The sequence below is a fragment of the Bos javanicus genome, chromosome 8 (assembly GCF_032452875.1).
Source record: "Bos javanicus breed banteng chromosome 8, ARS-OSU_banteng_1.0, whole genome shotgun sequence".
In the NCBI taxonomy this organism is placed as follows: Eukaryota; Metazoa; Chordata; class Mammalia; order Artiodactyla; family Bovidae; genus Bos; species Bos javanicus.
In genome coordinates this window covers 82,382,258-82,395,097 of record NC_083875.1, presented here as the reverse complement: position 1 = coordinate 82,395,097, position 12,840 = coordinate 82,382,258, and the positions used below count along the sequence as shown (strand labels likewise).

General features: G+C 36.6%; 1 protein-coding gene across 19 annotated transcripts in view; it reads left to right on the top strand.

Annotated features, from left to right (window-relative positions):
* FANCC (FA complementation group C) overlaps positions 1-12,840 on the top strand; it is a 347,288-nt gene that overhangs the window by 244,477 nt on the left and 89,971 nt on the right. For all 19 annotated transcript variants that reach the window (XM_061426131.1, XM_061426130.1, XM_061426127.1 and 16 more), the window contains 2 exons: positions 3,492-3,605; positions 4,505-4,569. In XM_061426131.1, the coding sequence (XP_061282115.1) occupies positions 3,492-3,605; positions 4,505-4,569 (179 nt within the window). The remainder of the gene's footprint in view (positions 1-3,491; positions 3,606-4,504; positions 4,570-12,840) is intronic.

Sequence of the window (12,840 nt, the reverse complement as noted above, 5' to 3'; positions counted from 1 at the left end):
CGTCCGACTCTTTGCGACCCATAACCTATACAGTCCATGGAATTCTCCAGGCCAGAATACTGGAGTGGGTAGCCTTTCCCTTCTCCAGGGGATCTTCCCAACCCAGGGATCGAACCCAGGTCTCCCACATTACAGTCAGGTTCTTTACCAGCTGAGCTCTTTCAGCAGATTTCAACCTAAATATACTTAGTAGTGTTGTCTGGAGTTCTTTTTTCCTTCTTCTGAACTTTTTATTTTGTATTGGGGTATAGCCAATTAACAATGTTGTAATAGTTTCAGGTAAACAGAAAAGGGACTCAGCCATACATATTCAGGTATCCATTCTCCCCCAAACTCCCCTCCCATCCAGGCTGCCACGTAACATTGAGCAGAGTTCCCTGTGCTGTACAGTAGGCCCTTGCTGGTTATCCATTTTATCCATACATAGTAGATGTACATGTTCATCCCAGACTCCCAAACTATCCCTTCCCCCGACAGCTATAAATTCACTCTCTTAAGTCTGTGCGTCTGTTTCTGTTTTGTAAGTAAGTTCATTTGCAGCAACATGGATGAACCTAGAGAGTGTCATACTGAGTGAAGTAAGTCAGAGAAGGAGAAGTATTGTTTGACATCCCTTATATGTAATCTGAAAAGAAATGATACAAATGAACTTACTACCTGGAGTTCTGTTTTGAGGAAACTGAGGCAAGTCAGAGCTCACAGGGGGAAAGTATCATAATCTACCTAAAAGGGTGCCCACCGGACTAGGGTTGAGTTTTCCCCGGGGACGAATTGTAATGGGGAAAAGAGAGATGGCACAGAGGTCTTCCTTGATGTTTCTAATGCTTTATTAAGTTCCATGGTGGAGGAATTGTTGTATTATTTTGTATCTTTTTGAATATGTAAAATAGTTTGTAATAGAATTGACATGATGAGTTAGTAATATGTGCCCTTTGTGTTAACTGGCAAAGCAGAAAGAAGAAAAATATATAAACCCATAATAGCGCCATCCTAGAGACTTAATGTTTGGTGATATTTTTTTTCATTATTTTTTTGTTCCTATGTCTGGATTATTTTTATATTGATGAGCTCATTTCTGTATATACAATTTTGCATCTTCCTTTCTTCATTTAATATTATAACCATTTAAAATGATGTCATAAGTTCTTTATAAGCATTTAATGGCTTACAATGAGCCACAGTATTGAGGGTATCACAGATTAATAATTCCCTCCTGTTAGACATTTTTTTGCTATAAGAAATAACACTGTGGTGAACATCTTTGCACATAATCCACATTGTCATATTTTGATTTAGTTCCTTACATGTATGCCAGATACATTAAAAGTCCTGAATGCTTTTAAAACCTTTAATATACATTCTCAAGTTGTTTTCTATAAAGTAACCAACCTATAAGGTGTCTAAATGTTACCACTTATAACATGTCTACATGTTACAAATGTCTAGGCAAACATCAGATCAGATCAGATCAGTCGCTCAGTCGTGTCCGACTCTCTGCAACCCCATGAATTGCAGCACTCCAGGCCTCCCTGTCCATCACCAACTCCCGGAGTTCACTCAGACTCACATCCATCGAGTCAGTGATGCCATCCAGCCATCTCATCCTCTGTCGTCCCCTTCTCTTCTTGCCCCCAATCCCTCCCAGCATCAGAGTCTTTTCCAATGAGTCAACTCTTCGCATGAGGTGACCAAAGTACTGGAGTTTCAGCTTTAGCATCATTCCTTCCAAAGAACTCCCAGGGCTGATCTCCTTCAGAATGGACTGGTTGGATCTCCTTGCAGCCCTGTCAGTCCAAGCTTAGGGGTGGGTTATGGGCTGTGTTATACTCGCTCACACTCTGTGGGTGCCTTTGTCTGATTCACAGTAGCACTGATGTGTGATTCCATCTGAATTTTTCCAATAGCTGACACAGAACACCTGTTTCAGAGAACCCAGATTAGCCTTAGGTATTCATGTCTGTAAAAACTTTAATTCATTTACCCTTTTTGATTATGAGGCTAAACATTTATCCATGTGTTTCTTGGGCATTAGTGTTTCGTCTTAGGAATTATCTGTTCCTATGCCTTTTTAATGCTCTTAATATTTTTCATATGGTATTTTGTACGGTCCATCTAGCCAAAGCTATGGTTTTTCCAGTAGTCATGTATGGATGTGAGAGTTGGACTCTAAAGAAAGCTGAGCACCGAAGAATTGATGCTTTTGAACCGTGGTGTTGGAGAAGACTCTTGAGAGTCCCTTGGACTTCAAGGAATTCCAATCAGTCCATCCTAAAGGAGATCAGTCCTGGGTGTTCATTGGAAGGACTGATATTGAAGCTGAAACTCCCAATACTTTGGCCACCTCATGCGAAGAGCTGACTCATTTGAAAAGACCCTGATGCTGGGAAAGATTGAGGGCAGGAGGAGAAGGGGACGACAGAGGATGAGATGGTTGGATGGCATCACCAACTCAATGGACATGGGCTTGGGTGGACTCTGCGAGTTGGTGATGGACAGGGAGGCCTGGAGTGCTGTGGTTCATGGCGTTGCAAAGAGTCAGACACGACTGAGTGACTGTACTGAACTGAACTGAACACTACATTTGATTCTGTATCAGTGTGTGTAGTTGCTTCAGTCATGTCCGACTCTGTAGCCTGCTAGGCTCCTCTGTCCATGGGATTCTCCAGGCAAGAATACTGGAGTGGGTTGACATGCTCTCCTCCAGGGAATCTTCCTCACCCAGGGATCGAACCCATGTCTCTCACATCTCCTGCATTGGCAGGTGGGTTCTTTACCAATAGGGCCACCTGGAAAGTCCAAATTTGATTACATATGCAGTATTATTTGTTGTTAATATTCTTAGTTTGTTCTGGGAAACACAAAGTGTGTTTTTTTTGAGGGGGAGCTGTTTTGTTGTAATTTAGAACAATTGTTGATTTGCTCCCTTGACTTTGAGTTTATAAAGTTCTTCCCCATTCAGACATGTGAAAAGTACTTCTGTTTTCTTCTTGCTTATTATTTTATTTCAGTTTTACGTTGATCTCTTTAATTTATAGTAAATTCAAGTATATTTTGATAAGTATCATAAGATGAGAATATAATTTTTTTCAAGTAGTTTTTCCTAGTACCATTTATTGCATAATCTTTCCTTTCCCTAGTGATTTGTGATGTGTTCCTTGTCAGGTATTAAGTAATCATCTCTACTCTGATAAGAATGTTTCACTGAGTTTAAAACCAGTAAAGATCACATTTTTAGTGTAGTTAAAGCCTTGTTCATTAGTTATATGTATTTCACTATTAATGTTTTTTTAATTTACTTAATGTAATAATTTTATCACTAACTTATTTCCTCTTTATATCTGAATCAAAGTGAACTGAGTATTTGGAAAAATTATGATTATTCATTTCATTGAGACCACCCCATTTACAAATGACCCAGCTTCTTGGCCTTATACATAATAGGCACTTATTTCATTTTGAGACCTTTTTCTTTTTCTGTTTATGTTTTTTAGAGGTTGTTATCTCATATAGTTTCCACATCCAGATTTGATATAAAAGAAGTTGGTCTTTTTAATCAAGTTCTTGGGTATGCACCCACAGACTACTATCCTGGTTTACTTAAAAATGTGAGTATTTTTAATTTATTAGTATTGAAATTTTCATTGCTTAATGTACCATCTGCAAAAAAGGTAAATGGAAATATTTCACTCCTCCAGGAGAGATGTTTAACTTTTCTGTGTTTATCTCTTCTTACCTTGGGTGGACTCATGGCCATGTAAGGAAAAAATGTGCGATGAGAGATTAGAGAAGAAGAAGGAAACCAGGAGAGGTTATTCTAAATCAACCAACCTCTCTGTCCCTTAACACATCTCATTTATTCTCTCAAAGATTTCTGGGAGAAGAGACTTCCTTAACCAATATAAACACAGTCTTTTACTGTTGGACAAATTTCATATTTAAAAATAACCTGATGGGAATTTTATGTTAAGGCAAAATATTCAATAAATAACAACCTTCTATATATTTACATCTTAGAATTAAAGCTGTGATTTCTTCTGCCTTAAATTTTAGCCAAATTCAAGGAACAATTTATGGTCTTAGCACAGCTCTTTTAAAAAATGTTTGAGATTTTAATGTTTGAATACTGTTCTAGTCTTTTGGAAGCTGTATACATGAACAGCATTTTTAAAAAATAATAAGAAAGAAAAAAGTAAACTAACTCTAGCATGGTTTTATTTTTAATAGGTTTGGTTTTAATTTGGGGGAAATTAATGACTTGCCTAGTATTAATTTGCTTAAATATTTAGGAGTACAGAGTAACAGACATTAAACATAAAATCCAGATTATTAGTAAATGTGATTTGGCACTGCTTTCTTTTTATTTTGAAGAAGTAAAGCAAGGAGAGGATTGGTGGGGGAAGAGAGTGGGGAATCTCAACGGAAATATCACTCACACCAAGAAAAATAGAACTGATGTAATCCTGTTTGCAGCGTGAGTTAACCTGCAACTGATTTTGTTTTACAGATGGTTTTATCATTAGTGTCTGAACTCCGAGAGAATCATCTTAATGGATTTAGCAGTCAAAGACGGTAGGTGTTAAACTAAACATCCCCCTTCTCAAGTTTCAAAATGTATCAGTTTGTTATGAAAGAAAAGTTTTATAATTCTTAGGAAATGCATGTTCATAATTATGGTTATATTCTATGTAGAGAGATTATTTTCAGGGGGATACATGGCAAATTGGCAATTTTTACAGATTTTCTTTTTTTTAATCACTTTTCTCTCAACTCTCAGGTCGTTAAGTAGATCAAACAATGTCTCTTGGGTACCAATTGAGTAAAACTGATACCCACATATGCAGAATCCAACACAAAAGAAAGAATGCATGGCTCAGTGTGAGGCTGTATCATTCACACACACAGTTACACAATCAAAATTATTTACAAGGCAGCAGATATTTGGTATGCACAAATAACCTATTTTAAGAAACATAATATACCAAAATCTAGACTAACCAAATCAAATAGATTCAGACAAATTAAAATGCAATTAATCGTATTACAAAATATTTCTTCACTAAATGAAAGAATTCAAAGTTGTTTTGATTGGTGAGCATTTTTATTTTTAACAAATCATTAGAAGAATCTGGAACCAAAGAAATTTGTAATTTTTTTTTTTTAATAAAGCTGTTGCCAATTAAAGCTCTGTCTGAAATGGTGTTTGCCCTCAGCCTTTAGGAACCATTTGTATTAAATCCCTTAAAGTAAAATATAAAACTCTTAGATGAAAACACTGGAGAAAATGTTTATAACATGAGATTTGGCAGGGATTTTTTTGAATACAACACCAAAACCATAAGAAACAAAGCAGAGGTAGATAAACTGGATTTCATTACAATTAATACAATCAGTTGGGAATAATATATCTGATAAAGGATTAATATCCTGACTATAAAAAAAACTCCTAAAAACAACAACAAAAGCTCAATTCAAAACTGTGGCACATTCATTTCGATATTTGGCAAAACTAATACAATATTGTAAAGTTTAAAAATAAAATAAAATTAAAAAACAAAACAAAACAACAAAAAAAAACCAAAAATGATTAAGAGGCTTTATTAGGGACTTTATTAGAGACTTTATTATTTGTAAAAAGATGTACAACTGTCCAATAAGCATATAAAACGGTGCTTAAAATGACTAATTATTATGGAAATTCAAATTAAAAGTCACAGTGGGATACTACAATACGCCTAAGTAGAATGGCTATAATTTAAAAAACAACAAACAGAATGGAAAATGACATTTTGGCAAGGATGTGGAGAAAGTAGAACCCTCACACAATGCTGATGAGAATGTAAGTGGTAAAGCCCTAGTAGAAAACAGTATGGCAGTTCCTCAGAAAGTTAAGCATAGCATTTCCATAAGGATAGCAATCACTATAACTGGTTTGGTAGGCAGTGTGGTGGTTTATTATAAAGTTAAACACATTCTTACCATTGAACCCAGCAGTTTCACTCATGACAAAGAAATGACAAAGAAAAATGTAGGTATTCACAAATGTTTCTACATAAATATTCATAGCTGCTTTATTTGTAGTAGTTCAGAAACAGAAACAATCCAGAGGACCATCTTCAAGTGAATACAAAAATAAATTTAAAATTATCTGTTACCATTGTTTAAAAAAAATGAAAAGACAAGTCATAGATTCTGAGAAAGTATTTTCAAATCATACATCTGATAAAGAGCTCATACCCAGAATATACAAAGAAGTCAGTAATAGGAAGACAGATAACTCAGTTAAAAAACTGGTAAAAGATGGGAATGTATGTCATTGAAAATATATATACATACACCAGTGGCTAATAAGCACACAAATGCTTGTATGTGAATGTTCATACTGGCATTATTCATAATAGACCAAAAGCAGAGGCAACCCAAATATCTATCAACTAATGGATGGATAAAATATGCTCTGTCCATACAATAGAATGCTATTCCTCAGTGAAAAAGGACCAGTCTTCTGATTCCTGCTGCAGTATGTGTTAACATCAAAAACATGCTTGGACTTCCCAGGCGGTGTGGTGGATAAGAATCCGCCTGCCGATGCAGAGGACACGGGTTCTATACTTGGTCCAGGAAGATTCCACATGCTTAAGAGCAACTAAGCCTGTGTGCCGCAACTGCTGAAATCTGTGTGCTCTGGGGCCCGCAATGAAGAGTAGCCCACACTCTCCGCAACTAGAGAAAGCCCGCATGCGCCAATGAAAACCCAGTGCAGCCATAAATAAATAATCTAAATTATTAAAAACAAAACATTATACTTAAGCCAATCATGAAAGGCCACATACTGTATGGGTCCATATTTGTAGAATGTCCAGAATAGATAAATCATAATAGAGAGACAGAAAATAGAGTATTTGTTGCCTGGGACCAGAGGTAGGTAGAGGGGTTTCCTGCAAATGAGCACAAAAGATCTTGAGGTGATGGAAATGTCCTGAAAGTGGATGATGATGATGGTGGTTATCCAAGTCAATAAATTCATAATTCAATAAAATCTTTTGAATTCTACATTTTAAACAGGTACATTTTGTGGTATATAAAGTACACCTTAAAAAATAAGATCAAGTGCCCATAGGGTGTGTGGAAAGCACTTACCATCATTTATACATCAGGTAAAGACTTTGATTTAGCCTTGAGGTGAATGTTGAATAATGGATCTTTGAAGTAATAGAATTAAAAATTACTGAAGGGGATTTAAAAAGTCAGTAGGATGCAATGTGTATTTATACTCTACACCAAACTCCCACCATAGGTAAAGTTGATGATTTCTTAGAATTCAGTAAGAATAAATAGAAGCAATAACAAGAAGCTATTAAATAAATAGAAAAGAACAGCCAGATTTAGAAGGTATTTGCAGTTTATAAAACAGACAAAGGATTAGTGTGCAGACTATAGAAATGCTTCCTGCAAATTAATCATAAGGCAAACACTCCAGTATGGAAATGGACAAGATATAAGCAGGTCATTACTGAAAGAAGAAAACTGAAAAAATAATAAACATTTTAAAAATTCTTAAGGAGTGATGTCAGCAAGATAGCAGAATAGGAAGCATAAGTCTTGTTTCCCCACAGAAGCACTAATTTAATAGTAGTGTATGATCCAAAGAGCCTTTGTAAGAAATTCAGAAATCAATTATGAAGTACCCCTGGCAAGCTCAAAACCAAGCATAACCATATTGAAACATGTAAGAAAGCCATTTCATATCAACCACAGTAGCCCCTCCCCTAAGCTTTTCAGGCTTGGGGGATTGGAAGGAAAAAAATCTAGGTTGAAGCTTCTACCTTGGGAAAGAAAGAATGGCATGTGTCCAATGTTCTAACTTTTGGGAGACTACCTGAGGAACTGCCATCTGTCTTTCCTAACTCTGACCACTGACAGGAAACCAGCATACTTTTAATGGCTGGAGACCATGGAGAGTTAAACAGTGCTTAGCTGATTTTTGTAGCAACAGAGAACTGGCAGTGCCACAGACAGAGGCCGGCTGAGGTTAACATGATTAGGACAAAGTACCCAACTCACAATTTCTCTTTTCGGGTGGGGGCTAGGGAGAAGAGTAGAATGTACATACAATGTTTCAGCTTTTAAAGGGGCTGCTGCTGCTAAGTCGCTTCAGTGGGACCCCATAGACAGCAGCCCACCAGGCTCCGCCGTCCCTGGGACTCTCCAGGCAAGAACACTGGAGTGGACTGCCATTTCCTTCTCCAATGCATGAAAGTAAAAGTGAAAGTGAAGTCGCTCAGTCGTGTCCGACTCCTAGCGACCCCATGGACTGCAGCCCACCAGGCTCCTCCGTCCATGGGACTCTCCAGGCAAGAGTACTGGAGTGGGGTGCCATCGCCTCCTCCTTTAAAGGGGCTACCCTGGACTACCTTAGAGATTAGTTTCTGTCTCCCCTGACCTGAGGCAGTAAGGGAAGGAGTATACTTTGGATGCCTGAGGGGCTACAGAGAACAAAAGAGCTTAGTAGCTTGTTGTACCATCAGAGAATCTGTGGTACCACAGATAAACACTAGAGGGAGAAAGAGATAAGAAACTCTTGAAAAAGAAACTCAGAGCTCTCTAATTGGGAAATTATGTACACAAACATAGAGAAGATGCATCCCCAGAAAATGTTTGAAGGCCCCCCAGGTTCTCTAGACAGATTGATTAAAAATCTTCCCCTGTATAGAACCAGTCCATAAAGACCAGGAGAGGTGACTCTTCAAATTCAAAAAACACAACAAAAAAATAATAAGACACACAAAGAAACAGGAAAACATGGCCCAATCAAAGGAATAAAAGGAATCTCTACAAACCTACCTTAAAGAAATGGAAGTCTATGAATTAGCTGATTATTCAAAATGATCATTCTAAAAAAAACTTCAATGCACTGCAATAGAATACAGATAAACAACTGAACAAAATTTTAAAAAATGATGCATGAACCAAATGGGACCACCAGCAAAGAGAATAGAAGTTATTGATGAACAACCAAGCAGATATTCTGCAGCTGAAGAATACAGCAACTGAATTTAGAAATTCACTAAAATGGTTCAACAGACTTGATCAAGCTACTGGAAGACATGTTTTTTGAAATTATTAAATTAGGAAAATATAAAGAAAAATTAATACATAAAAGTTAAGCCTAAAAACTAATGGGACACCATGAAATGGACCAGTTATACACATTGTGAGAGTGCCAGAAGAAGAAAGAAAAACGTAAAGAGCTTATCAAATATGAGGAAGGAATTGGACACCCAAATTAAAGACCTTTGACAAGATAAACTGAAAAGGCCCATCTGAGAAATGTTACAATCAAACTGTCAAAAGTTAAAGAAAGGAGGTTGGAGGGGCAAAAAAGTCAAAGAAAGAGAATATTGACAACAGTAAGAAAAAACAAATCACATTCAAGGAAACTCACATAAAGATTATTAGTACATTATTCTGTAGAAACATTAAGTCCAGAAGGGAGTGGGATGATACATTCAAAGTGCTAAAAAAGAAAAACCTACCAACTGAGATGATTATATTCTGCCAACTGTCCTTGGTATGAAAGAGAAATTAAGACCTTCCCAGATGAGCAAAAGCTGAAGGAGTTCATCACCACTAAACTTCCTAGAAGAATCGTTAAAGGGAGTTTTTCAAGTTGAAAACAAAGGAACTCTAGACAGCAACACAAGAGCATCCCAACATACAAAATTCTCTGGTAGAGTAAATATATAAACAAATATAAAATCATGTAATACTGTAATGCTGCTAGGTCACTTCAGTCGTGTCCGACTCTGTGCGACCCCATAGACGGCAGCCCACCAGGCTCCCCCGTCCCTGGGATTCTCCAGGCAAGAACACTGGAGTGGGTTTCCATTTCCTTCTCCAATGCATGAAAGTGAAAAGTGAAAGTGAAGGCGCTCAGTTGTATTCGACTCTTAGCGACCTCTTGGATTGCAGCCTACCAGGCTCCTAACTTAAAATATAAAAATCATTAAAAAATGATAACTGTAAAACCATGTTAATGGATAAAAAGTATTGCACGATGTAACTTATGACATCAAAATCATAAAGCACAGCGAGGAGATACAAAGAAGTAAAGATTTTTTTTCCTACAACTGAAGTTGTCAGTTTAAAATAGATAGTACACACACACACACACAGAATGGAATACTACTCAGCCACAAAAAAACAGCAAAGTTTTGCCACTTACAACAATATGAATGGACCTGGAGGGTGTTGTGCTAAGTGAAACAAGTCAGACAGAGAAACACAAATACTTGTATGATATCACTTATATGTGGAATCTAAATAATAAGACAAACTAGTAGGTATAACAAAAAGGAAACAGACTCACAGATATAGAGAACAAACTAGTAGTTCCTAGTGAGGAGAAGGAAGATAGGGAGAGGCAAGCTAAGGGTAGCGATTAAGAGGTACTAGCCGCCGCAGCAGCAGCTATTATGTATAAAATAAATAAGCTACAACCTAAAGGGGTAGGATAGCGGGTGGGAAGGAAGTTCATGAGCTAGAGGATATATGTATACTTGTGGCTGATTCACACTGTTGTAAGGCAGAAACCAGCACAACACTGTAAAGCAATTATCCTCTATTTAAAAATAAATTTTAAAAAAGCTGTAAGGATATATTATACAACACAAGGAATATAGCCAATATTTTATAGTAACTATAAATGGAGTCTAACTTTTAAAAATTATGTACACCTGAAACTTATATGATATTATATATCAGCTATATCCCAATTTAAGAAAAGATAAAAAATAAAATAAATTGCTGTAACTGTAAGATAGTTAATGTTATCCCCATGGTAACAACACAGAGAATACCTATAGAAGTTGCATAAAGGAAATTGAGAAGGAAATCAAAGCATATCCCTACCAAAAAAATTTTTTTCAACTATACAAAGAAAGGCAGCAAGTGGGAAGAATAGGGACAGAATAACCAAAGACATACAGAAAACGGCGAAATGACAATAGTAAGTCCTTCTCTATTAGTACAGGAAGTCCCCTACTTGTGAATGAGGTCTGTTCTGAGAGTGTGTTCATAAATCTAGTTTGTTCCTAAGGCCAAGAGAGTTAGCCAGCTAACACTATAATAGGTTTATGATATGTTTCATACAAGTAATATGTAAAAAACAATATAAAGGAAGCATTTTTAATCTTATAGCAGAGTACCTTGAAAAGTACAGTAGTCCAGTGCAATAGCTGGTATACAGGGGCTGGCACTGAGTAAACAGGCAAGAAGAGTTACTGACTGGATAGGGAGAGGAGGCTGGGAGATGGTAGAGCTAAAAGATCATCAGCAATAGGAGATGGAAGGCAAGCTGCAATTTCACTCATGCCAGACATTGATGGCACATGTTCTGGTTCCTTGCTGGATTCAATTCTATCTACCCTGTTGAAAAAATGACCCAATGATGTCTAGGTAGCAGCTCTTTTTTGCTCATCCCAGATGACACAGAATGATATAGAATACACTGGGCTGCATTCTGATCAACTGCTATAGCCATCACGTTCCATTCTGCATTTGGGTCCTGTGCCTCAAAAGCTAACAGTGCCTCCTAAAATAAAGAAAATCCCCTTGCCATTTCCTGTCATGAATCTCTTTGGTTCTTCAGTTACTTCTTCATTTTGTCTCTCTTCATCCTTTCTCTGGTCCTCCAGTTCCATCTGGTCTTCATTAGTAAGCTCCTCGTGTTGCACAAAAATAGTACTCTACAGCAAAGTACACAAAAGCACAACCCCTTGTAAAGGATGCGTGAACGTGACAATATATGCCAGGCATGTGAACTAACATGATTAAATATGTGAACGCACATTCATATCTTCAAAAATTCACAACTTGTAAGTTCATATGTAGGGGGACTTACTGTAATTACTTTAACTGTAAATGCATTAAAATCTCCAATCAAAAACCATAGAGTGACTAATTGGCTAAAAAAATAAGGCCAACTATATGCTTTCTACAAGAAACTCATTTTAGGTGTAAGGATATATATAAAAGCTGAAAGTGAAAGGGTGAAAAAAGGTATTCCATGCAAATGGTAGCCACAAGAGAGCAGGGGTGGCCATACTTTTATTAGACAAAGTCAAAAACTGTTTCAAGAAACAAAGAAGGACGTTATATAATGGGAAAGGGGATCAGTTCTCTCAGAAGATAAAACATTTTAAAATACATATGCACCTAACAGTAAAGCACCAAAATATATGAAGCAAATATTGATTGAAGGGAAAACTAGAAAGCAGCACAGTAATAATAGGAAATTTCAATGCCCCATTTTCAGTAATGTATAGATCAACCAGACCAAAGGTCAATAAAGAAACAGAGGATTTGAAAAACATCAAAGATGAATAGGACCTTATAGTTATATTTAGGACACTCTATAATAGCAGAATGTACATTCTTCTCAAGCACACATAGAAATTCTCCAGGATAGATCATATATTAGGCCACAAAACAAGTTCTAACAAATTTAAGATTGAAATCATACCAAACATCTTTCTAACCATGACAGTACACAACTAAAAATCAATAATAGGAAAATCGGGAAATTCACAAATATGTGCAAATTAAACAATACACTATTGAACAATTAATATATCAGAGAAGACATCACAAGGGAAATTGAAGAATATCTTGAGACAGATGAAAACAAAAACACAGTATACCAAAAATTATAAGATGTAGGAAAAGCAGTACTAAGAGGGATGTATATAGTGATAAATGCCTTCATTAAAAAAGAAGAGATACCTCTAATCAGTAACCTAACTTTATACCTCAAGGAGCTAGTAAAAGAATGTACTAAACCCA